Here is a 25,851-nt window from a genome sequence, read left to right on the forward strand (position 1 = left end):
GCTGGGCGCAGATAAAAAGCCTGTCCTAGAATGCTTCTGAAGCGAATGAGGAGGCTCACAGAGAGATTGGCAATTTCGGTTGACGCCTTGGCGTAATCAAGGCCTTTGCTTAACCTTTCCCGATGCCCTCCGTACGATATCGAAAGATTGACTCCGTGATACTTGATGCACAGGTTATGCTAGGCATTAATATAGGGGAACGATTAATGAAACGAGCGGGTTTTGGAAGGAAGTGTTTTGATTGTGCACTCCATGATGTAATTCTGTACGCTGAAGCCAAGCAGACACGCTGGCTGCTGAATTTGTCATTTAGCCAATTGATCTTTATGACAATGATGATGATACTCCTGTTGTCAATTATGAAGGCCAGATAATAATAGCGAATAACGCATGTAAAAGCCGGGAGTTGGAGAAGGGACATAATTCATTTTGTACTCGTGATTGCTACAGCACATTGAGCGGTAGGAGTCTGGGATGACATGTCTTCATGCCAAAACAAAATTATCAATTCGATCGGTCGAAAGGCGAAAATTGGTTTATGGTGAGGTTAATTTTGTTTTAAGAGGGTTGGTTGTATGTGGAATTTAATTAATGAAACAATTTACCAAACAATAAGTTACCTCACGGTAAACAATGTGTTTTCTGCTTGTGTGGATAATGAGTCGACAGCGCAAAGTGCGTGTCATCTCACGGTAAAGGACACGTTTCAGGTTTGATTTATTTCATATTTTACTTCAGTCGAGGTACTGCTTCCATCACTGTTGGGTAAATAAATGGTTGCATAAGAAATTTCAATTAATTTAAAGGAAACTAAAGATGATTTCTCATTTCCTTTCCGTAGAAATAAGTTTGTACAAGGTACTTGATCGTTTCTTCAACACACTATTCTTTATCACATTGCTTTCTGCAAATATATGCACCCCCTTGGATTCCTTTTTCAAACTGCAAACGAATGGTATGGTGCCTTCAGATATTGTTTCTTCCTGTTGTTGCATAAACCGGCTTTCACCTGTATAGTTCCCGCAGGCTTCGTCGTTGAGTGGCAAATACAGTAGCCAATACATGTAAGGAAACAGACGGTGAGGGGAAGGGAAAAGACCACACAGAGTATACTAAATTTTCACTGACAATGTTCTTTATTCCAACTCTGGACAACGACTGCCCCTTCTTACCCGCGCTCGCTGCTTTTATAGCGTACAGGTGACGCTACCACCTTTCTTTTCACATACATGATTTACGATAATTAAAGGAAAGTTATAGTTCCGTTTACTACAGCGTGATGGAAAATCGAACGTAATTGAAATGAAATGGTAATGCAGAAACAACGTGAACTGAGCACTGGAATACCCTTCTGAGGACTGTTGATTTTTTTCATAACGATTTGATAAAAGTAAAGTGAAATATGTTTTAAAATAAAAAAAAACCCATGTAAAATATTTAAATTGCATCGCATGTGGAATATTTGTATGATCGATTTCCATTTTCAGTAAGAGCTATGTTTCCACGCAATCTTCATAACTCACATATTGCCACTAGGGACGTTTTATTTCCTTTTTCGTTACACATAGTACGTTAATCTCTCTATCCATAATTCCATTACTTTGCCGCTTTTACTGTGTGATCAATTTGTAGCAAAGCGAAGGAACAAACCATTTCTTCAGGGCTATACACATGCTTACGTTTATTAAAATACAATCAATTTCCGAATCAATTCTTCAAACCCTGCCTGTTTCGAACGGGCTCTGCTAGGACTCCCTGATGTAGTCCGGTTGCTGTTTTTTATGTTTTGATGTTATTAGTTGCTTTGGCAATTTTGGACAGCGATCTTTGCGATTTCTCTCTTGATGTTTCGCTAGTTTAAAAAAAATTGTAATATTGTACATTGTATAAAGAAATACAAGAAAAAGCACACATTTTTTAAGTTTTTCTCCACGATTTGAATGAACTACATGGTTTCGAGATCAAAGTTTTGAATTCCCTTTCTCAGACCTCAAACCTCCTCCCAATAAGCTAATTCCCCTAACATAAGCACAACCCCTTGCATAATAGTTTCTTTCAGATGATAAAGATCTTTACAGTTACAAGGACAGATGGTTGAAGAAGGTTGTAACTGGATTGCTCATTTATTTTAATTATTGGCAGTAGTACGTACCGCAGGATGGCAAATGTATGCTCTGTCCGAAGGAACGTTTCGTTTCCTTGAAAATTCACTTTTCGACAGCTGTACAGGGGGTACGGTGGTTGCGTCTGCATGCTGCTGCAGCTTTGCGATTGCAATCGAATTGACAGCTTAAAAATAAATGATAAGTGAAAAACTGGGCAACAAAACTATTTTGCTCCACATTCCACCAAGGCCGGTGGGCGTTTTACAGGCTTCGGCTGGCTGTAATAGTTTGACGTGGAATGCCGAGAAAATGACGATCACCACAGTGGTAATTGATGTTGATGTACAAACCAATTTTTGTATGACGTTTCCTGTGTGATGGTAAGTAACATGTCGATTCTTCAATAGATTTTTACTTGAAACATTCCTTTCCCGGCCCGTTGGTTATCTGCTCCATCAAGGGCAGTTGTGTTTGTTCGCGCAATCGCACAAGGGTTGAAATTGAAACCCATAATGGAGGACCTGGGAAAAGACCTTGCCATGCTTACGGTTTTAACCTATCTGTGTTCGTAGTCCAACGTTCAGCACTTGTGCGCACGGGAGAGTATCACTAGCTACAAGCGTTTTTGGATGACCGTGAATTTATCGATTGCTGTGCATTACTATCCCCTGCACAGACACACACACACGGACGGACGGACCCATTTCATTTGGTGCTGCATACACGTGCACTCAACCGTCCACGCGATGAAAACGCGATGGTTTGCAATTACGCGACAACAAGCACGCGTAAATGCCGCTGCCAGTGGTTCAAGGGAACGATGTTAATTTCTACCACCACCATCAATACGGTGACTGCATTGAGCGCGAAATTATGCGAAGTAGAGAGGAGAAATAATGGGTCCGGAGAAGTGAAAGAATTAAAAAATAAAAATTAAACAATGCTAGTAAGCAAAAAAATATATCATAAAAACACTTTTGCTGACTCCACCTCTTTGTATGGAAGAATTGCAAAGTGCACCTAAGACCAAAATCAGTTTATTAAGCACCATCCATTGGTAAAAATGAAAAAGAAATGATAAAATTTGAAACGAAAAAAGTATGAGAAAAAATCGTAATCATTTTGCAATCGCAAACGAGATTTTAATTGAACTGCAGCGTGGTACGCTTAGTCCGAATCGTACGGTCTAAGTTAATCGAACAAGAATGATGTAAAGAAACGGAAAGGTTCACCGATTGAGCAACAGGATAAACACAAAAGACTATCAGTAAGAAAGCAATGAAAGGTAAAAATACAAAAAAAAAACATATCAAATCATGTTATCGCATTATAATCAACTGAAAAGGGGGAAAAAAGACGTTGAAAACAGTGTAAAAATTGCTTATCGTGTTTTTTACTGTTCTGTTTCCTAATTGATGCGAACAACCGTGTGCAGCCACAGGTTCCGCAGCTTTTTCGAAGCTCAAGTGCATTTTCTCATTCCTTTGTTTTCCTGTTTGTGGTTCAAGAAAGAGATGAAAAAGATCTTTCTTTTTGGAGCGATAAATTGAGTAAAAATAATACACTGTACCAATCTTTTGACTACTTCTTTCCATTATAACTCATTCTTCGAACTTCGAACACTTCGAATCACTCAATAAGCGTGAGTAAAAGTGTTTTGTTACCCTATTTGGATTTAAATCACTAAAATCTACTTGCATTTAAATCACTCAATAAATATGATTAAATTTATGAATAAACTCTATCTATTATATACTCTTATATCTATTTATATCTATTATTATAAATTATAATTATAAATATTATTATAAATTCTTTTTTACTCAATGTACACATTTCTAGTTGAAGATTTTGTTAAATTAACGTGAATCACATAACCCAGCGCTTCAAAATAGTTTTTCAAAGTAACATCGAACAAGCTTCAACGAGTGTTAGGTCTACATAAAGCACTTTTTTTTCTTTCAAGATCATCGAACATCTTATAGCATAAAGAACAAAGCAAACAGACATGCAAACAGTTCCGCATGTATCGTAATTGTATTAATAAAAAAAAACAATGCACATTAACAAGATGTTTGCAAAACCAAGTCTGCAACGCTCAAATGATTAATGATTTCATTCGAACTTTCTCAAAATTCACGGTCACCAAAAAACCGTTTCCCGCAGTTCTTTTCCCGATGGCAAACGTTTAGACTGTCGGATGCATCGGGCCAAAGAGGGCGGTCTTCACTCTATAGCCGCAGGAAGACGATCGATGGTAAGGACACAAGGATTGATGATGTACGGGCCCAGTTGGTCGGCGCAAGCAAAAAAAATCCTTCGCTCCGATAGGGAACCTCCATTGGTTTCAGTGTGGTCAATGGTTTCTCTTTTTTTGTTGGTTTGTTGCATCGTGTTTTTTGTTTGTGTTTAACCGGTTTGTTGTGTAGGGGATAGGACTGTTTCATTTCGTAATAAGTAGAGCCAAAGAAATGATGCGTAAGGTCCAAGTGAGTTTGATGCAAATTTTTCTCAACTCCATCCCCGGAACCCAGGAGGTTGCTGAGAACTGACACTCCACAAGACGGATGTGTTTTGTTGTGAAATTTTGAGCACCAAACATGTCACAACACATTGATGCATAACAAATGATGGTATACACGCGAAAAACGGCACAACAAAGGCGATCAATAATAAATTGTCTTCGTGTACGAATTTGAAAAAACGGCGCGATAATGTTCCGGCACACGGCTACCGAACTGAAGTAAAAGTGTTTTTCCTTTGATGCTACTATGTTTTTTTTGCATATGTATATTGTTTTGCTATTTCGCTGCTTTGATAATTGCAGGTGCTGGAGGGGTGCTTTTGGACATTTTTTTAGTGCGCGAGGGAAGATTTATGGTAAAACATGTTTGTCTCTCCTTTTGTGTGCGTGTCAGTAACAGTGCGCGCAGAGGCAACTGCTGTGTTTATTCCATCATCCGTGGTATCGTTATCGTGCTTCATGTTGATGTCAAGAATTAATTTTGCAAGCCTCGTTTATCACTACAGGTTTGTACAAAAATATGTTTTTTTTTGTTATCGTCCTTAATTATGGCGCGTGTGGAATTTTGAAAATCAAAAAAGGAGAAAAAATAGTTTCTCATTCGAAATAACCCCTTTATCGTAATGATAATGTGCTTTTCGAAAGGAGAATCATTTCTTTTTCCAGAAGATTTTGGAATTCAAGCAGCTTTTCCTTTTTTTTTTGTTCAGCATTCGGCAGAATGTATTTTTATTTTATTTTAGATCACTTGCTACGCAATTTGATTTTGCTTTTTTTTACCCCTCGAATAAGCCACCCTAAGGGCAATGCGACTGGTGCCGATATATCTACCTCAAATTAGCCAACCGTAGAATCGATAAAGACATGACACTCTGACAGCTTGTCGATCGGCATCTGTCTTGTTTACCGGCCGTTTCGACGATCGCTCTTATCAGCCCGAAAAGGGAAGGACAAATTCGCCCAGTCGCAGTCCCTGTTTGCTGTGCTTCACGCATGTGTGTAAAAAAAGGCAACCCAAAGGAAGGCGTTTGGTTGGTACCTTGTTTGCGAATTGTTAAATTATCGCTCCAGTGACAACCGAAAGGGCACAGCCCGTACTGAGGAGAAGGTTTGTCGAAGGTGTAATAAATCATTACTGGCGGCGTTCGTTCGCCAGCCGATTCGGTACGGCCGGGTGACAATCGTAATCCTGTCACCAAATCGATCTGCCGACTCGCGACACCAATCGTAACGCGTTTGCAACATTGACCGCGCGAGATCGATCGAGTTTACTGAAGTTTCGGGGCTGGTTGTTACATGGTGTCCAGAGCGTTGAGTATTTCCATTAATAAAGAGTTGACAAAAATAGATCATCTGTTGTGCTTGAAGTTGAAGTTTTTCGCTCCTTCTGTAACCAACCCGTGTCCTGGTGTCTGAATGTCTGGGGCCCAGGGATTCTGGTGTAACGTGATCAAAGCCAACATTTCATCTCACCTGCATGTTTGGTGGCTGTAATTACCCCCCCGTCTCAAATTGCACGCTGAGTTTGGCTTGTCGTCAAGATGTCTGAAGTGGTTCGACAACCGGTTCGACCGCGTGTTGCGATTCTAGAGCAAAACTTCATTCAAGCTGCATAATATACTGTTGGTTTGTCGTCGCTTCATTGATGGAGGCGTGCTGTTCCGGTGGAATGCAACACCGTCAGAACCGAGGAAGCGAACCGAATAGTCGAAACGAAGGTAAGGAACGAAACGCAACAGAAAAAAATAAACACTTAACGCTACATTAGCTACGGATTCGTACAGCTGAACGATTGAAATCGAACATTCTGCCCACGCCAGGCAAAGGCACTTTTGCTTTTGCAAACCAAAAGTTGTTCTCATCTGCATGGGGTTAGAGCCGCTAGAATGGGTTACCAGTCATCGGGTGATTATTATCATAACAACTACTGCAACCAAACGTGCCATTTAAATACGCTTAAGGAGGCACACTCGTATACAGGGCTTCATTGAATGTGTGGTATGTTTAGAAGAAAAAAAAATATTGCGCAACTTCTATTGGATCGACCGATAAGAGAATTGCATAATTAAATTTTGTTACATTGCATGCTGCAACTATTTAACACATGTAAAATCAAACGTAGCAAAATTTGTGTTTGTGTTTGATTATATATTTTATATTTGCATATTTATTCACTTTTATATTAAATATTAAATTTTATAAGCTTTTTTTTATTTTTGTTGGTTTTCTAACGTTATTGCTAATTCCTAATCATGCTTTCAGCCTAATCTGATTATCTGGCGCCGAGAACGTTGCACGAAACCCTTTCAATTTTTTTTATTGAAATAGCCCTGAAGATAAGCTATCAAATTGATTATAGAGCACGAAGGAAATACAGTTTCCATATCTAAAGATAAGAAATTCCACAGGAAGTAATATTTTTAGCAGATTGAGAAACATAAATCAACTTTATCGAGTAGTTATATTTATATACGAAGATTAAAATGTTCTTTTTTATTATTTTGGTACAAATTTTATTGATTTTATTTTCTACAAAACATTATGTAAAATCGTATAGCAATTTATTTCACAATTGTTTCATGAGATTTATGGTCTAATAAATTGCTTAATTATTATAAAACGAGATATTAGTACTGCTCACTAGTCGATTTATAAGATTTCATGAGATTTATGGGCTAAACGATTTATTATTATAAAACGAGATATTGGTATTTCTCACTATTCGGGAACTGTTTCCACGCAAACTCCGTTCGCGTGTCGATCATGTTGAGAATTGCACGTTCCTACCTAAGCATGTTTTTTGTCGCTCTTTATGCTGCAAGCTGCGCACTCTCAACGCAGTTTTTGCAGCAAGCATACCCGCTCTCGTGAATCATACGCTCCCCAATCCGCGCAATAGTTGCGCGAAACCCCTGGTGAGGTGCGTTTAGTTGCTCGAAAAGCTCCACGCTTTCGTGCAGGGATGTTGAAAGTACTGTGGACTTAAATGCTCTTATACTGCCTCCAACTGACCCTTTGATACAAGTGGATACAGTAGAAAAAAGCAAACAAATTCCCTTGGTAGGAGCATATAACCACCGTCTTCTTAACTAATACTGGAGAACATAACTACTCTCCCAGGTACGATCTCTCGCCGCTTCTCCATCGTCCCATTTGGTATGTTCGTGGGCTTTCTCTCTGTCGCTCGCCGCTTTGCCTGGGCCGGACTAATGGTATGCGTCGAACGGCGTCGCTAGTTTTAACTCGACCATCGTACGCTGCGGATGGAGCGTTTCGTGCGTGCGTGCAATCGAGCGCCACCGTAACGGGTTGTGAGACTATCGCCGTCACTGGTGAAGACTTGCTTTGTTCCAATATACGTTGGGCCGGCTTTTCCCTGTGTTTGGTAAACATTTGTTGCAATACGTTTGTGTTATATATTTTGAACGTCAAGGTAAAAAAACAAACCTCAAAAAATAGCATCTAGTGATAACTCATCAACCGAGTAGTTCGTGGTGGGTTGTGAAGTCACTTGATAAGAAATCAACATATGGTGCATTAGTTGCGTTTGCGCGTGATCATTCGCTCAGTGGTTGCCTGAAAGTTTAAACGTCTGCGAGCGTATGCGTACGTTTATGTTCTTCCATTAAAACCAATCAAAACTAATCGAAGCCTGAATGTCGCTGATAAGAAATAAATATAATTAACGATGCTCCGTTCCGGGACCGATGATCGGTTTATAGAAGCAAGAAAAGCAAGTAAAGAAGTGCATTTGCAAAGTGTTTCAAGTGTTTCTACCCACAAAGCAAAGCAGTTAAGGGTTGTATTTCCATACTGGATGGGAGTGCCACAAATCTGTGTTTAGAACGGTTATTCGAAAGGGATGGATTTTAATTAGATTTCCTTGCTGGATCGGAATTGTGACCTGGAACAGGTACCTTTGTCCGTTGTGTCGTCCGTAGAAATGTTCCACAAAACGCTATCGAACTGGTGTTGCGAAGAAAGGAAGTGTAATTAATTTGAGACGGTTCCGCGATGTTGCTTCAGATAGCTGTGAAGCTCGTGTTCTTAGTTCTCTTCAACAACAAAAAAATCTCGAGAACGCGTTGAAAGAGTGATGTAAAAAGGAAGTTTATCAGATATGCTGCAGAGCTCGGAAACGGGAAAGAACGCGAGCTTTTTTCCTTTTACTCATCCACCGGGGGAAACATTTTCTCATTCAAGAAGAATTGAATGCACTCGGCGGCAGCACCGGCTACAAAATTAAAGAGCTACAGCTACGAACTCGGTCTCGGTATTGAGTAGATGGCCAAAGAGTCTGTGCTGAAGTGCTTCCAGTCGCGTCCTATGTGAGCGTGAGCTTCAACAAGTGATCTCGATCGTGTTGTGGATCTCTTTCACGCATCTTCGCGCAAAACTTCGAGGAACCCTTTCACATATTGAAAGCAACCGCAACACGTTCTACCGAATGCGCTATCATCGCCATCTTCGTATCCATCAAAAACAGCATCAAGCCAGGAAACCTGAAGAAGACGCACCAGCCATTGCCCGATGCTCTGTGGCGAGTTTACCTCGGGAGCGTGAGATTGTGCTTTGGTTCTAACGTTTCAGACGTATGTGAAGAAGTGTGCGTGAAAGGCAATCGTTGATTAATTGATGTTCGGTACGATCGGTTAGATATCGCTCTAGAACACATCGGCAACCAGCTCAGGGGAAACGGAGCATCGGGTCTTTCGTTAGATTTCGTTGTAATCCAACACCCTTGCCCTATTTGTGATAGTGAAGTAGGTTACGGAATCGAGTACGTGTTCGTATTTGGAAGCTACAAATTGAATCATTAAAATAGCTACAACATACAGCCATACATAGGCCCCTTCCATCAGCCTATCAGACCGGAAGAGATTAATTCCTGAAACGGATTTTTTTCCGAATCGTTAGATGGCTTCTCACCACGAGACAAAGGAAGCTTCAGCAGCTGATAATGCTAAATAGTTGCGGCCCGCGGCAAGCGGAATTTAATTTGTTAGCGATGCGTGGAGCGTTTTTTCCTTTAATATATTCTTTTCTACCTTTTAGCTTTACGTGATTAACCGAATAATATAGTGTTGAGAGTTTTGTTTGGCCTGTTAGCTAAAGCCGGTTTTGCTGCCGGAAGTGTTGTAGTGTCTGTGTTTGTGTAATCTAGAAGGAATGTGAATACATAGCACCAAAAAAAAAAAAAAGAAATAATAAATCAGTGTTCATCGGTTAATGTTTGTGGTGAGGGATCGTCGGAGTATGATAATTTCAGCATGTGTGTTTTATGTATTAAGCACGTGCATTCTGTTTTGTACCAAGAGCATCAACAACTAAAAATTGTGTACCGTTAAGTGTGTGTGTGTGTATTTATGTTTGCGTTACAATGTGTTACAATAAGTAATACTTTGCACATTAAATCGTCCTCAACCTAGGCGAGTTATTCGTATGGTGAATTATACAAAATCACACTACTCGATCGGTTTTGTCCGTGTGAGGAGATAAATTAATATCGTAGCAAAAAAAAGAAAAACTAACGCTCCCATGCACGTCCACATGTGGCAACAATGCCCATAAATATGACAACAGCAAGCGCTCCACCGGATGGCGCCAACGGCAATACGCTCCCCGTTGGTGACGTTGGTGATGAGACGGTCGGCTTGCGGAAATCCCTCACGGCGGCTGGTTCCGCCGGATATGCTGGTTCATCCGCCAGCCCCAACGCGATTCGCAGTGGACGTCCCGGCAGCGGCCTTAGTCTTAGTGTGTTAGGTAATGATTATACGCACAGGGGTGGTTTGTGTGTTCGCAGCATATATACCGGTTTTTTTTTGGTTTGATTTCGGGTGGTAACATGTGGTAACATTTACATAATTACATTCTCATTGAACATGTTTTCGGTACATTCGGTGAAATAGATATTATTAATGATGTTTATCAAGGTATGAACATTGTTTTTACGAACCGGGTCGTTGAACTGTTTTTGGTGGATCTATCATTTACCGGCACTTGTCTATTCGTGGAGAGTTAAAGTTCATCAAATGATATATTGGGCTTATTTTTTTGCTTAACTTAAATATTGTAATTTTGTGCAGAATTAGGTATACGTTTATTTCAATCAAAGCAAAAGAAATTGAAATGAAAAGTATCTATTAAATTATATTCATTCCTCCAAATGATGCACTTATAGCTTCAAAATTGCTACATACATACAACAAGGCTGTACCAAAACAAAAACATTTCATGCCAAAAAGAGACGAATCAACGTATAACAAACCTTACCATTTGGGAAAGCTTGTCGGCAAAGGGTCATGATTGATTCGGGGAAAAGTATAATTTCAGTTGCAAATCTTTTTTCCCTCATATTGCCCGAAAGCAAACTGTTAAATGATGGTAATTTGTGCGAAGATTATTCTTTTCCGTCCTTTCCATTTTTTTGTTGGATAATTTCTTTCCTTCGGATTGGGTTTTTTTTCGTTCGCCTAAAGTCACATTCGATTTGGCTGCAGTTGTATTGGATCGCGTTTTGCAAAACTCAATGAACGATCAAAAATTACGAGCCCAAAAACCACAGGTGAAATGGCCAAAAGGAAAGAATGATCCAATCTCATTTTTCCCATCCTGTCACTGTGAATATCATCGCTTTGATCGTTTTATTCAGCTAACGCCGTAGAAGGTGCCCGACTGAAACGTTGGAAAGTAAGGTCTCGAAATCATATAAATTATATTTTAAAAAATAGTTTTTTTGCATACACTCATTCAAGCTCAATTTAATTCTGTTTGGCAAGTACCGTTAAATTTTTGGGTTAAAAAGAAGTGAGAAATTGCTTATTACAAAACTGACAAGCATCTTGAAGTTTGCTTTTTGTTCTTGCTTGAAAATTTAAATTCCCAGCAGGTGCATCAAGTAGCGAAATGTAGTGCAAATTCAATTCGAATCCCTTCACAATATGGCCACAACTTCCGGTGGTACAATGATGGACGGTCGAAAGACGAAGTGCAAAAATGCATTCATTTCTGATGCCATTGCAAAGCGTACGAAAAGGATAGTGAAAAACAGTAAAAAAAGAAAATTATAAGTCGATCTGTAGATAGGGACACGAGCGTATTTCTTGGGCCCTACGATTTTCATTCGTTATGATGGATTTTGCGACTTTTGGGTTTCTTTTCACTGAAGGTTAAAAATACACACAAAACCGGTTAGCTTTAACCTGCAAAAAGCGTGAAAAATTGCTAATTTTTAATGCTGTCTCACTGACTCAAGCCATTGCGTTTAAGTCACCCGAACCTAGCTCCACCACGACCACCACGGGCATGTAGTATAGTTATAGTGTAGTGTAGTTTTTAAATTAGTCATCGCTGGCGCTGGCAATAATGATGGAGATGTTGTGTTGTAGTTTTTAGCTTCTTGTCCGCTGCGTGTGCTGTTTTGGCTTTATTTTTCTTGGGGTGTCGCACACTTCGGTGGAAAGTAAAACTCGTTCGGATGTCGGAGGACAAAACACCCGAAACCTGTAACACTGAATGGCCTCATAAACTGAACTGCTGTTTAATGAGGCATTAAGCTCACGTTTATAGTGGCCAGTTTTTGGGTGAAATGCCATGTTGATTGCTTTAATGGGCTTACATTATGTATTTGTATTTATTTTCACCATCGTAGACGTAGACAGAAATAGAAGCGTAGAACGGTGTGGTAGGAATTTTCTAAAATTAGTTTCTTTTTAATTAGCAATTGTTCGTTCTATTAATTTAAATGGAATTGTGGCCTCAAAAAAAACAAAACAAAACGACAGTAATTAAACTATTCATGAACAAAGTGATGTTGAGCATTAAGAGCATCGCTAGTAAAAGATTTTCCATCCACACAGCAACAGGTCAACGAACACAGAATACAAACGTAATGGTTCGCTTTCCGTATACGACGTCTTCAATGCCATCTCTTGTCATAACGCTAAGGTGTTAAACATGATAGACAACTGTATCGTACGTTACGCATTCAAACTATTCCTTCATTGCAGTCTGGAACTGTCTGGCGAAAAGTTCTTCTCCTGACGTCCACGAGAATGAAACCCGTTCCGAAGTTTGTCTGATCCTGGAGCGCGACCTTTTACCGCCATGGTTAAGGGTGGTTTTTGTTTGTAAAACATTTCCAAACCGAATGGTTGGTCAATATTGACTGTGGCTGCTTCTGAGCTTCTAAACGATCATGTGGGGTGTATCGATCGGGAGCAGTAAAAGTGCACACGGCCACGTAGAAGATGATGATGCATTCAACGCGAGATGGAGCGTTTCAAAGGAAACCCGACTACCCGAGGAGAAGTCTGGAAGTAGAAGTTTTTGCGCGCTTATTGTGACGCGTTCTATGCTCTTTACGTCTGGCATGGAAAGGTTAGTATTGAGTCAACAACTTCGGAACTCTGTTAACGCAACTTGTCTTCCAACTGTCTGGGAAGTTCGTGTGTGTGTTGTGGTTGTCTGGAGTTTTGTTTAGTCTTTCATCAATCATCGGCGACCGTCGTCGTCGGTAGGCTTAAGTTTCGGCTATGGTTTACGATAGTTTTTTTTAGTTGTTGCTGTAAATATCATGAAAGACGGTCAGTCCGGTATTGATGTTTATACGAAATGGATTTGGTATGGTTTTTTTTCCTTCGCTCTGTTACCTAGTTCTACCATTGATTTCGTAGCGATGTTTTATTTCTCGGGATGGTGCAGGCGTAGCGGTAGATTTAACTTTTCCATTTTACGATTTTCCATCACATTTCGTTTCCCGCGAGTGGCAGAAGAATGTAATTAACCCTTTACGCATGTCAAATTCCGTTACCGGTACCCAAAGTGTACGAACATGACACTGATGTTATTTTTTTTTTAGTTTTGTCTGTTCTCTTCACGTACACTCCATCTTCCATCAGCTTTAGGGCTTACCGGGACCGCTCATCATCGGGGTTGGTTTTTGGTGAACTTTCTTTTGGGGGCATGTTGGTGCCCGCAGTCGAGTAATTCTCTTGCCATTACATGCTCACAATTCACTCGACGCGGAAGAAAGCACATGGTTCCATTTGTCCAAAATCCCTTTTTTTCACGAAATGCCGTTTACTTATCATCGGGTCCGGGGAGAAATTTGGTTGAGGTTGTCGCTGGGAACTGGCCTACCGAATGTAATGCCTCAGACGGCAGCCGGTGTCGGTTTATGTCGGATTCTTTAAGACGGTTTTTTAAATCCGATTTGCTGTGGACAGCTGTGGCTTAAGGGTTGGCCTGGATCAGAAACGGTTTCGATGCGCATGGTACGCCTGTTTGAAGGTTTGTGAGACGAATCGGTAGCAAGCTAGCACTTTGGTGCTTTGCATAATAATACCAAACGAACGATGCGATTTGTGCCCTTAATCGTGGTGTTTAGTCTACATGCGATATATTGAGGAAATGGATATTTAAGGCGATCAAACGTATGTTTTTTGGTCTTTGCCTTATACAACATTCAACGATTGAATTGAATAGTTAAGTGTCACGTTTTATTACATACAACATCGTTTGAAAGCTTGTCAAACATTTAATTGTATTCTATTTTTTTTTATTCATAAAGAACGACCTGGCCGTATTGCTAATTGTATTCTATTTAATATAACTGAATATTCCCAGGCGTTTATTGAAAGTTTTTCCTTGTTTATGTTTTGGCAAGTGTTAGCTATTTTGCGGGGGGGAAATTCCAACACACTTCCCTCTGGTTTGTCATGATGATGAACGAAGTGTGATCATTGCTACCTGCTGAGCTTCCGTTTTAATTTTCATACACTCTAGCACATTGAAAATAAACAATTTCATGGAGGAAAATAGTTTATTTTGCTCCAGCAAACAACATGCAACGCGTACGGAAGTGCGATCGTTACGGTTCGCTAGGTGTGTCCAGACCGGAGAGCCCCCATGGCTTTAATGTACACTTGCAGAACCATTCACCTTAGGTTTCTGGAACGTAATATTGTTGAAACCCTTCTGGAAATCCACACCCACGTTACACCACACCGGACGTCTCATTCGTTCGTCGCTAGCTACTAGAGCTATTCATTATCCAAATCGCTTCCTAATGAGTAATCCGATCTGGATCCCCGTGAACATGTCCAATTACTGCCGGACCTTTCGCGGGCGTGACTTCGGGATACCTGCACTGTTCCCGGGGTTAGTTACGCACGAACTAACGTGGTATGGCGCCAACTCTGACGCCTGCACATGAGCTTCAGAGTCCAATGAAGCAAGTAGTAACAAGACATATTGAGATAATGTGCTTCCACTGTTTACGGTTTACTGTAAGCTTAGGGTGATCGTATGCGTGATCAGATCGAAATAAATTCCTAAAAGAAAAGTCGATCTGTCACAAATCAAGACGCCACATGGCGCGTACAGGATTTATCAAATCCATCTGGAATATCTATAAAGCTGTTGGGTTCGTCACTTAACGTCGCTCGCAAGTCGTTCGTTCGCTTCACCGTGGTGTGCCATACGTGAAGTTATTTGATCCAGTGTTTTATTTATTTCTTCACTGTATTTATGTTCTCTTTTCTCTCTCGCGTGAATGCCGTCTTTCTTCTGCTCTCATTTCTGTCTGTAGCTGCAATTAGGAAGCACTGCCAACCGTTTGGAGTTTTGTTTCATGTGTCCCTTGGTGAACGTAGAACGTTTCATAAACGCACCAGGGGGTGGAGGGAGGGACATAACTTTCGTCGTTGTTTTGTGTGCTTTCGGGTTCAGGTTGTAAGCAGACCGAAATGTGTCCAGAGGGAAGAAGGTTGGCAGCATGGTGGGTAGGAAAGGAATTATGCAAATGAAGACATTGTAGTGCGATGTTCCTGGAATCGGTTGAAATAAAGCGAAGGTTTACAAATATTTTCCCTCACGAGTTTGTTGCTTCGGTTGCGCTCCGCATACCGTAATATGTCACCAAAAAGGTTTTTGGTCCGCCCTATCCCAAGCCCTTGAAATGGTTCAGCATGGACCACTGAAAGGCGGACCGGTCGGGAATACTTTTTGGGGGATTTCTTCCACATGGTAACACCGGCAACGGGATGAAGTGGAAGATTGAAATATATAATATTTAAAAATTTTCCCAGTTTGTACTGTGGCCGTGCTGTCTGACCACTTGCCGAATGGAAATATGACCTATACCGTGAGCAGTGGAACTCGTTCGAGTACACGAACTCGACCGCGGTGCTGCGGTTGCTTAACCTTGACTTTACGATTGGTGTGATTGTTGGTGGTGAGAATATGTTTATGCTTTCGGGGCTCAGGCGACCGAAGGTGGAAAGAAAATACAATGAGAAACAAAACAAAACTAGCTCTCATTTTCACAACTTTGACTTGGTGAGCGGCAAGCTTAATGGTTGAGGAATAGGGAGACCTAGCCCACCTGGCACATAATTTTTATTAGGAAGTCAATTTGCCGCATCTAACGTTCGGCGTTATTTTATTGGTTGAACCTGCTGCTTTTTTTATGAGTTTGTTAATTGAATGAGACACCCTTCGGTTTTACCTCGTGGCTAATGTAGCAATAATTTATGCAAATGATTGTGCAAACGTTCTCTTCTCAATGGGAAAATATGGTTAAATTCATGAAATGATTTCGACAATTCAGATAGCTGCTAAAATATTCCTGCCGATCATTTACGGTTTTTGGGCGCCTCGACATCGGCAATGTCGATTTTGGTTTCTTAACCAAACTGTACACGACATCATGCCGCTTGTAGAAGAAAAGACTCCCAAGCTGCCCTTTCTTTGCATGGCCAGTCGCACAATAAACGATAACGGGTCTCGCGAGGTGAGATAACCAAATCTCTGTGGTGTCTGTTTGACGAGTCTATTGACTTTGGCCGGGGCATTGATCGGTATAGCAGTCGGTCGAAGCTTGAGACTGAGAAGAACAGCACGGAAAGGGGCCTAAAAAAATTTGCATCCAAAATCATGATAAATCTTCAACCGAAACTTCAACAAGAGGCTGCTTGTGTTTCTCGTGAAATATTTCCGTGGCTGAATAAAGGAGGATACATAAAACAGACAGATGAGCAAGCATACCCCCCCTCGCTAGTGGTTAGATCTTAGCATGTGTGTATGCTGCTTTCTGGCAAATTTGTTTTCATCCCAATCTTTGAAAGAACTCTTCATCTTCAAGGTTCATCTCTAGTGTATTGCTTCTTCACCCGTAAGCTAATGGTCGCTTGCTTACGAGTCTATGAAGACGAACTTTGTTCCCCACGGCTGTACTTACAGCCGACTGGTCGGTTAGTTGCGCACAGTCATTCGCGTTGAATTCATCTAAATTTATTAAAATATCATTAGCCCATTCATCGACGAAAGATTGGCGCTTGGTAGAGCGGACTTCTCTGCCTCGGTTCAATCGCCGGAAAGTCAATGGAATGAAAGGCAATGCTTGGCGGTATTCGGGGATGGAAGCTTGAAGGTGTATATTCCGAATCTGTTGGGCATCTTCTCTCCTGACAAACCCGAGCATACGCCCCTGCTTAAGTCAGCACACACAGCGGTTGGGGCGGGTTGCCCGCTTTGCCGAGTCAATGTCTTGCTTGCCGTCTCGTCTTCAACATTACCAGTCGGTATTGTAGACGCCATAAAAAAGCCCACACATTACCCAGTCGACCAGTCGGTATTTTCGCTCAACGGTTGAATGATTCGGAGGTAAAGAAAAGAAGACTTCAGCCGAACCCTAACCCATCACTAGGGGTAATCAACTTTCGAACTTTAGTGACTTCGGATGCCAACGCCTCACCTGAACGTGGAGGGCAATGTTTGGCTATACGTTTTTTTCCCGCTTTTCACTTTAGAGCTAGCTTCCGAAATATTCAATCAATGTCTCATTGGTTTAGGGGCGATAGACTCCAATGTGAAGGGCAGTTGTAACATTACCGAAAACCCCTAGGCACGGGGGAAACCTTGAAAATGCATTCGATTTGTTCGACAAGCCCTACACATTCATCAACCACCAAGGGTCGAGAGGGGTTGACTGAGTGTCAGTTCTATCGAATGTCCGGCAGGTATGATAGGTTTTCTTCCGCCAACATCGAACCGGAACGAACGGTTGATTACCAGCGTAGCCTCAGGAGGGTTGAGTGATGCGTCGTCGGGCTGCGACCGATGGCATGGAATGCATAGAAGAGTCACGGTACAGTGGTTAACACAGAAGGTGTCTAGTAGGTATGATTTTTTCTCACTGCTGTGGCGAAAGGACAGTAATGGAAGCTAATGTCTGGGCGATCAGTATCAGGTGCCGATTTGAGTAAGAGTTTTGAGAAAGTTTCCTGCCATGGGAGATTGGAAATAAAAGCCGAAAAAATTTCGTAAATCGTCTAAGTCGCTACAGCCGCTGAGCTGGGAAAGGAGCTATCCAACGAGAAGTCGGGAAAATCTCATTTTTCAAATGGTAGAAGAAACGTCTACTAGATTACTCTTCCACTCTGTCATCGCGGTTGGATGAGACCCCGGATGGCAAATCGTGATTCATTGCATTCAATAATGGCAACGAAAGGCTACGATTGCAATTGCGGCTGAATGTCGTCGAGTTGCGCTTATCAAAATTTCATCTGGCAACGGCAGTTTTGTTCGAACGGGACACTAAACTTTCTCCACTGGTGTGCTGGTGATGCATTCGCTACCATCTCCTCTTACGGGCTGCGTCCTGGGCTACGTTTTGAGCCATTTCGCTGTGCCGGTGCATCTGGTACCGTTGATGTTTACCGGAGCCTAAAAGCCATGCTCCTCCCGGCTGAGCGAACCGGTTGTTGCTTTAGTTTGCCATTTTTAGACAGAACAACAACTGTGGACGGTGATGGTGATGGTGGAAAAGTACCAGCAGCACCAGACATCGGAAGGACCTGCTATGGCGAACGGGGTAACATGAAGTAATAACAGCAGCCAGTTCATGTCCATTCGCGGACTTGTCTCGACGACTGACTCAGAGTGCAACGCCAACTGGCTTGTGAAGCTGTCGTCTTGTCTTGAAACGTTGGCTGCTGCTGCTGCTGCTGCTGGAAAGCCTGCAGGAGGTAATGTAAAAAGGGGACGCAGAAGGGAAGCAAGAACGTGTGCACTGAAGTTGTTTGTACAGGTCGTACAGTGTGGAGAGAAGCAGCAAGAAGCTAAACTTAACGGACGGTACAGCTGAGGTCAGCCAAGCGTGTGCAGCACCACGATCGGCTGAGGGGAGAAAAAAAACATAAACCAAAAGGGTCTAAAAGTCAAAGAACAAGAGGCAAACATGGTTCTGAGTGGAGTATCGACCGGTTGGCCGAACCGGAGACTAGGCGTAAAATTGCTATGAAATTAAAACCTAAATCACTGCGCTATCATCGCCATTTCGTCTCCATCGTTCTCGGTGAAGTTGCATCGGTGCTACACGATGCCCATCGTAGGCAGAAAAGAGAAGGTTTTTGTTCATGTCTGGTGAGAATCCAGGAATGGCAGGACCGTACTCCCGGCCGTTGTGCTGTGAACGAACGCATAGCTTTTTGCGGAGGCATAAAACTGAAATCGTGAAGTAAATTAAAGTTGCATGTGCACATAGGAAGATAATGATCCTATTTCCTCTGGTGCTGCGATTTAAGGTTCTCGGACGGACGCATATATGCGCTTAAAACCGCAATGTCTGCCTCCACACATTGGACATTTTGGCAAGACAAAGAAAAATGCGTCGCTTCATTCTTTTTTGTTTTTGCTACTCTGCGGACAAAGAGCCTGTCCGTGTTGTGGTTCAAATTTCAACCGCCAGTCGGCTTACCTTTTTCGAGTGTCGAGGCTTTTTAGAGTTTTTTGGGAGGTCGGGAATAGGAAAGGCTTCTCCTAAGAATACCGGCTTTTGCACTTTTGTTTGACTGAAGTTTTTGGTAGCGTTCGTGTGAAGAAAGGGCAACATACCGTACCGTCGGTATAGGTTTTGCACGTATTGGCGTTCGTTCTCGGCAACATTGTCTGGTTAGTGGGAAATGATTTATTTACCTACTGGGGGAAATGATTGACGCGAGTGATAGTTAAGCAGATGCTGATAATACGTCCGTGTTCGTGTATCTTTGGACAACTTATCACGATGCGCGAAATGAAATGTTGCTCGGATGAAAAGGAAAAACACGTTCCACGTCCGGAATTGGAATCGAAAACTGTTCGCATAGAGGCTGGTGTATCGCTTACAAGCTGCCTGAACGTAAACCGTTACCGATCTTAAGTGAGACATCATTCTAGCGTTCTTGGAGTGATGTTCGCCTGCTGGTTCTTTGCCAAATACGCAAAACACAAAAGACGCCAGTATTGTTCACCGAGCTTGGTGTATGGGCGGACAGTAGATGTCGGCTTCGTGAAATAATTAAATAGCTACGCTAAAGGCATATTCTATTGTACACGTGTCATGACGTGGATGATTTGGCTAGGTTAAGCTGGTATAGCTTTCTACCGTTCGAAGATCGACTGTGTGATGTGTTTCGACGCGTTATGCGTTAAATTATTTTTGTCTAATGAAGAATTAGGAACAGGCTGTTGGTAATGTTTCATGGCATGACAATTGAATAGGCTACAGACAGTACTTTGAAAAGGATTTTCTACTGTCTCCGCCGAGTCTTTCAGGCAAGGCAAAAACCCTATGAATACCCTCCCGGAAGAGTGTAAGCTGACTTGATTTATGGTACACTCAATAATGCGCTGTGGCGCCCAAGATGGTAACTGAGCTGAAGGAAAGTAAGCTCAGCGGGTGCGGCAGAATACAGCTTCCATTGACAATTGCAGTGGACGTAGTGGACGCGTAGCCAATTTGCGACTCAAACCAGTCCTCAATGAGCATCCCACGCTGAGAAGATTATTGCACTGTCGAGAGTATCATCGACCGAAAGCCACTTCATAGGGAAGCCTAGGTTAGTCTGAGTGACTTTTAACAGTGTTTGTCCAACGACCTTTGCAGGAGTTGGTCAAAGACTTTTAGTAGTAATAAAAATATTTCAAGAATACTTCCAGAAGATATCCAGTATTATCGGTTGTCTTGCAAAGAGAAATATTTATAGCGAGCAAATAGAGTTTCACATCCAAACTTTACTTTAAATTTCAAATCAACGCTCAACTCTCAAAACAGTGCTTTCTTGAAGAAATAAAAAAATGCCATTCGTTGTAGAGCTCTTTCCATTATTAAACAGATCCGTCCGTCAGCTCGTTTACTTTTGAATCATGTTTATAGCATCTTCTTCCCCATTCGGTCAGTACATCCCACCGTAATGGGTTTGAATTTTTAGGATGATGTTTGTACAACACACGAGAACGGTGGAATGATGGTGATTTATGAGTCAAATCGAACGGTCATGTATGAAGTCGTACCGTGCTCATGCTCGATTTCGGTCCGTCCGTCCGATTCCCGAGGAGTAATCTGAAACCCAACGATGTCCATTAATCTTGGGCCCATGTTTGGTGACCACCGTACACCTTCGGGTAGCACTATCCGATTGTTGAGCGTGTCAGGTGCTGCCGGATCCGATCGAGGCCATCCTTCCGCGTTCGGTCATACGTGTGGTACAGGTTAATTTCTCGCTATCTCGAAATGGATTGGAAGTGTCATCGATTTAATTGGCTTTCGAGAGCGATCCGCGATAGGAAGAGCGATTTCGCTCGTAGTGGAGGCTCGTTGACACCTACTTCTAGTGATCTCTAGCGTGCATGATTTAGTAGCGGGTAGGTTGGCCGGTTCGATTGTGGGCCGTATTGTGTGTGAAGTGGTAGCTTAACGTCCAAACAGAAGACGCAAGAATGGCTTTCTAGCTGGTAGCTGGAAAAGGCGTTGGAAATTGGATTGGCAAATATTTAGCTAAATGCCAAACAGACGCTACCGACCCCCATTAACAACCTGCTGCTTCACATTTACGGCGATGTTGCATGGGCTTGTGGTGATCAGGTCTCCGCCACATATCGCGTTACCACTCGCTAGTACACTGATCTGTTCCAATGGCCGAAAAAAAAACTGTATATCTAGGTGTCTTCTGATCTTCGACTCGGCTGAGGTAGGTTGTGTGCAACACAGGCGAATGCTAGGTGCCCAGCTATCGCCCACAAATTTCCGTTTTAATTGGCCTCCCAAAAAAAAAAAAAACACACAAACATAACCGACCAACGGTTGCCGTTTCGACGGCCACACATTTGTTTGTCTGCAATGTGCCGGGCACACTCAGCGTGTTGGAGGGTTTTTGCGCAGACCCAAAACTCCTCTTGGTTTGAGATGGTGTTCATTGAGTAAATCAATATACCAAGCATTTGCGGCACATACACGCGCAAGAAATGGGCGCACGCTGTGGGGCTGTTCTCAATTTCAAAACGAGGGTTTGTTTGGGTGCACTGTTTGGTTTGAAGAGTCCCCACGGTTTTATCGAGTACTGCCCGAGCACACACATCTCGTACCGTTGGAGGGACGTCCGTGAGTTTGAGACAAACTAGCACAAGCGTCCGCAGTACTAGATCTAACTGTTTGCTGTCCATCCACGCAAAACTTCCTCCGGACAGTCAACGTATCACCCAAACCATCGGTTGTATCATACCTTGTGTGCGAGTGTGCGCAGATCGCTAGCATCGAATGTTTGCGATCGTGTGGAGAGCCGTGTTCTCTGCGCAGGAAGTTCGCAAGCCGGATAGGGTGTTTCCGTTCCGTTTAGGTACGTTTTACGTATCGTTTTCCTACTCGTCGCACACATTACGTGTCGCGTACATCGATCCGGTCCGGAGTTGGACGAATGTGTTTTGCGTGGTCCATTCAGTTCATCGATATTGTCGCCCGAGACTTTGTCGTTGTTGCGTGTGTAGTACAGCGCGACTTTCATTCATAAAAGTTTACTACCGACCCGAGTTGGCGGTAGTGAACGATCCTGCTGGGTTCTCCTTATGCAGTGGCGTAGTTCTCGTGGTACGTAGTCATCGGCGGGTCTTACGCGAACGGCCGCCTGCGCATGGCCTCGAATTCGGAAATCAAATAAAGAGCTGCAAACGTATCGGCATCGGATGGGGTAGAGCAAAATCAACCCATATCGTCAGTGCACATGCCCGGTGCAGCAGGAGCGTGCCGGTGCAAAATCGTTAAATTTATGCATCCGATTCGTGTCCGGCGAGCGCGAACTGATCGCCAATTGGCAGAAACAAATATTCCTGCCTCCTGCTGCTGTGCCGGCTTGACAAGTCCGGCCCAATGCCATTGAAGAGGCGTCATGTGTGAGTCGAGGAACTCGTTCGCTTCGTGACCGAATACCGATAGGTGGGTGGCCGATCCGTGCCGATGTACGATTTTGTGGGTTTTTGCAGATTTTTTTTTTTGGAAGTAGTTCATGTTTGCCTGATGCCCACTAATCGAAGGAAAGGTGCACAGGGGGTTTTGAAGTATGCATTCTCCTAGACGTGCAGAGCTTTGCCGACAGATGACGCGCAAGTTGACCTCGTTCGATTGTTGCGCGTGGTCAACATTTCGTGGCAGATCGGTTTTCTGCGTATCGGGTGACGCATCGCAAGAAAGTGCGAAGATTGTGCAATCCGGATGGAGATTTGCGTGGTGCACGGTGCGCAAAAGTCTTCATCGTCCCACTTCGTTCGCTTGTTCGCCTCGGACCGGATGTCGTTTGGTACGGCTGGCCCCATAATGGGTCGGTTTATTGCCTGGATCGATCTTTATGACCAGATTTGGCGATGCTTAGTGATGCTGTTAAGGATCGCTGATTGACAATATGATCGCGTTGATTAATGAACTTCTCATGAGATGCAGTTCTGTATGTAAGAAGATGCATGCAAACGAAGATTTATGCTCATTACTTGTGCTGCTTGCCTTCTTGCATCCAGTCGTGACGGTACGGTGTACTTACTAATAGCAAACATTACTTCATTGCCGTATCCTATTTAGCTTTGCTCTTCCCAGTATTAAATTAAAAGAGAAATATACAACTTCAGAATCGTGTTGCGCTTAATAGCATCGAGCAAATGTTCCAATCGGAGGGCAATGGAAACAATATTAAATTTATGTTTGTATTAATGATCTTAGTGAACCGACAAACTTAAACTGGCTGCAAGATGAACCTTCCTTGCAGGTTGTCTTTGTTTCATGTGAGATGATGTACACGTTTTAAACGATCGTTACATTAAGATAACCACGGTTAAGGACACGCTACAAAAGCTTCATTTAATGAAGCAATCGGTAAAATTTTACCCATTACACGATATTAAAATAGAAGGCGTGCAGTCTACTGTACCGTAACGATCATACTATTAGCACTACAGAAAAAAACTACTTCTACTGTACATGGGTTCCTTACCCTGTCGATCGTCTAGGTGGGTTTACCGGTTTTATGTCTTAATCGGTGCATCGGTTGCTAAATAAAATATCACAATTAAAAACGAACCATCGTCCGGTTTTGGTTGGTGTTTATGGGTCCTGCATTAAGTGTGGCATTCGACAGCATCGCTTCTCTAAGATGTGTACGTCTTTGTATCTGCCTGCTTTAAGCAAGTAACGAAGTGAGTGGTTAAGCATTTTATGGCACGCACCCACGCTACATGCTCCGGTGGTTTAGTGAATTTATTATGGGTAGCGTGTTTATGGTACTTTTCACCAAAGGAAATCCCTGTCCAAGGATGTTGGCCTTGGGAAAAGATTTTGTTTCTGTTTGTCGAATCGGAATATTGATCCCTCACCGTACTGCAGAAATGAATTGGAGAGAATAAGCCCGAGATATAGGATGCGGATCAGTCGACACTGTGGGAAGGTTAAAACGATTCACTTTTTTTTATAAAAATATGAATGAATTCATTCGTGCTAAAACTGCATTTTTATTGGCAGTGTTTATTTGTTTTAAATGTTTAGTCATCGTTACGTACCATGCAATCGATCCTTGACAATGGAAACATTTGTTCCGAGCTGGAGAGCGTTTACAATTTTACAATGTCATTATTTTTTTGTGCGAAGTATATTTCAACGAACAACAAGGAAATGAAAAATAAACAAACGATTTCCGTCACAAAAAGTAGCGATCGTAAGGATCTGCACCTATCATCGTGCAATTAAATTTAAATTAGTATAATTTGCTTCCTCTTTTACCAGTCATGGACAAACGTTGCGCTAAGCGTTATTAAGCAACTTCAATCATAAATACTTCTTAATCAAAAAATATTGTTAATTATAAATGGCTTCTCTTTTTACCCGAGAACTCTGTTGACAAGTACCAAGCTCTATATGAAGGAGAAAAAATCATTCTTCTTTTGCTGATTTTGCTGCAAGCTTCTTACGGAAAAGCCTTTCCAGTTTGACCTATTCGACGATCAACGATAGTCAGATAGTTCATCGCGTTATGCTAAAGATGAAAATATGGTTGATGATGATGTGACGGAGTGCCGATGGTTCAGCACCCAACCACAGCGCCAATGCCTTGGGGGCATCCGTCTCGGATCGGAGGCTGTACGTCGAGAATGGTCAAAGATCAATCACGTCATTCAGTCTGCGGGCAGCGCTGCAATCATGGCGCTGTTGAAAGAGTCCTTAACGACTCAGGTACCCAAACAACCCCCCAATTCAACTTGCTCGTGCCCGTCCAGAAACTTAAGCGTGCGATACATTTGCTTCGCGTTGCACCCTTCGGATTGTTCGGTGCTGCAGGAGGTCACGTTCGATTTTTTTTAACAATTCCAAAACGGACCTCTCCAAGTCCCTCCCCAAAGGCCCCAGATCGTGTAATCTATCAATCGCGAAGTTGTTTTGGAAGTGAGGAGTAGCAGTGGAAATGCTCCCCAAACTACACCACGGCAAACTTGGCTACCATTAAGGTTAATTAGAAAATAAACACATCGGTAAAACGATCGATTTTGCTCGGCGGTTTTGGGTAGCAGACTGCGCTGCCGTTAGTCCACTCATTCACGAACGGGGTTGCAACTTTTGTAAACTAATTTCCGCTCCAAAACTCATTCCAAAGCAGATTGTCTCCGTGCGACTGGTGGGATATAATCAGTCAGCGAAGGGCGAAACATAATTTCCCGGGAGAAACGATCGGCTGGATGGTAGCATTTTTCTCCGTACAGCTACCGCACCTTACTGTGACAGGTTGAAAATTAACTGCATCTCTTACGTAAACCATCAGCGAATGGCCGTTTCGATACGACGGGGCCACCAGACAACGGTGGTACGGATCCGTAGCGACAACACTCCGCTGCCAGGGAGTCTGGCAAGTGTCCGTCCATGCCATGACA

General features: G+C 42.5%; 1 protein-coding gene across 5 annotated transcripts in view; it reads left to right on the top strand.

Moving 5' to 3' along the window:
• LOC125761833 (protein TANC2) overlaps positions 1 to 25,851 on the top strand; it is a 108,636-nt gene that overhangs the window by 7,230 nt on the left and 75,555 nt on the right. Inside the window, exons 1-2 of one of the 5 annotated variants that reach the window (XM_049423349.1) lie at positions 7,343 to 8,062; positions 9,685 to 10,395. The exons of 3 other annotated variants lie outside the window; for them this stretch is intronic. In XM_049423349.1, coding sequence (XP_049279306.1) covers positions 10,191 to 10,395 — 205 coding nt within the window. In that variant the 5' untranslated portion in view covers positions 7,343 to 8,062; positions 9,685 to 10,190. Of the gene's footprint in view, positions 1 to 7,342; positions 8,063 to 9,684; positions 10,396 to 25,851 lie in introns of those variants that run through there. One more of the 5 variants, XM_049423350.1, reaches the window with a different exon arrangement.

The sequence above is a fragment of the Anopheles funestus genome, chromosome 2RL, assembly GCF_943734845.2.
Source record: "Anopheles funestus chromosome 2RL, idAnoFuneDA-416_04, whole genome shotgun sequence".
NCBI lineage: Eukaryota > Metazoa > Arthropoda > Insecta > Diptera > Culicidae > Anopheles > Anopheles funestus.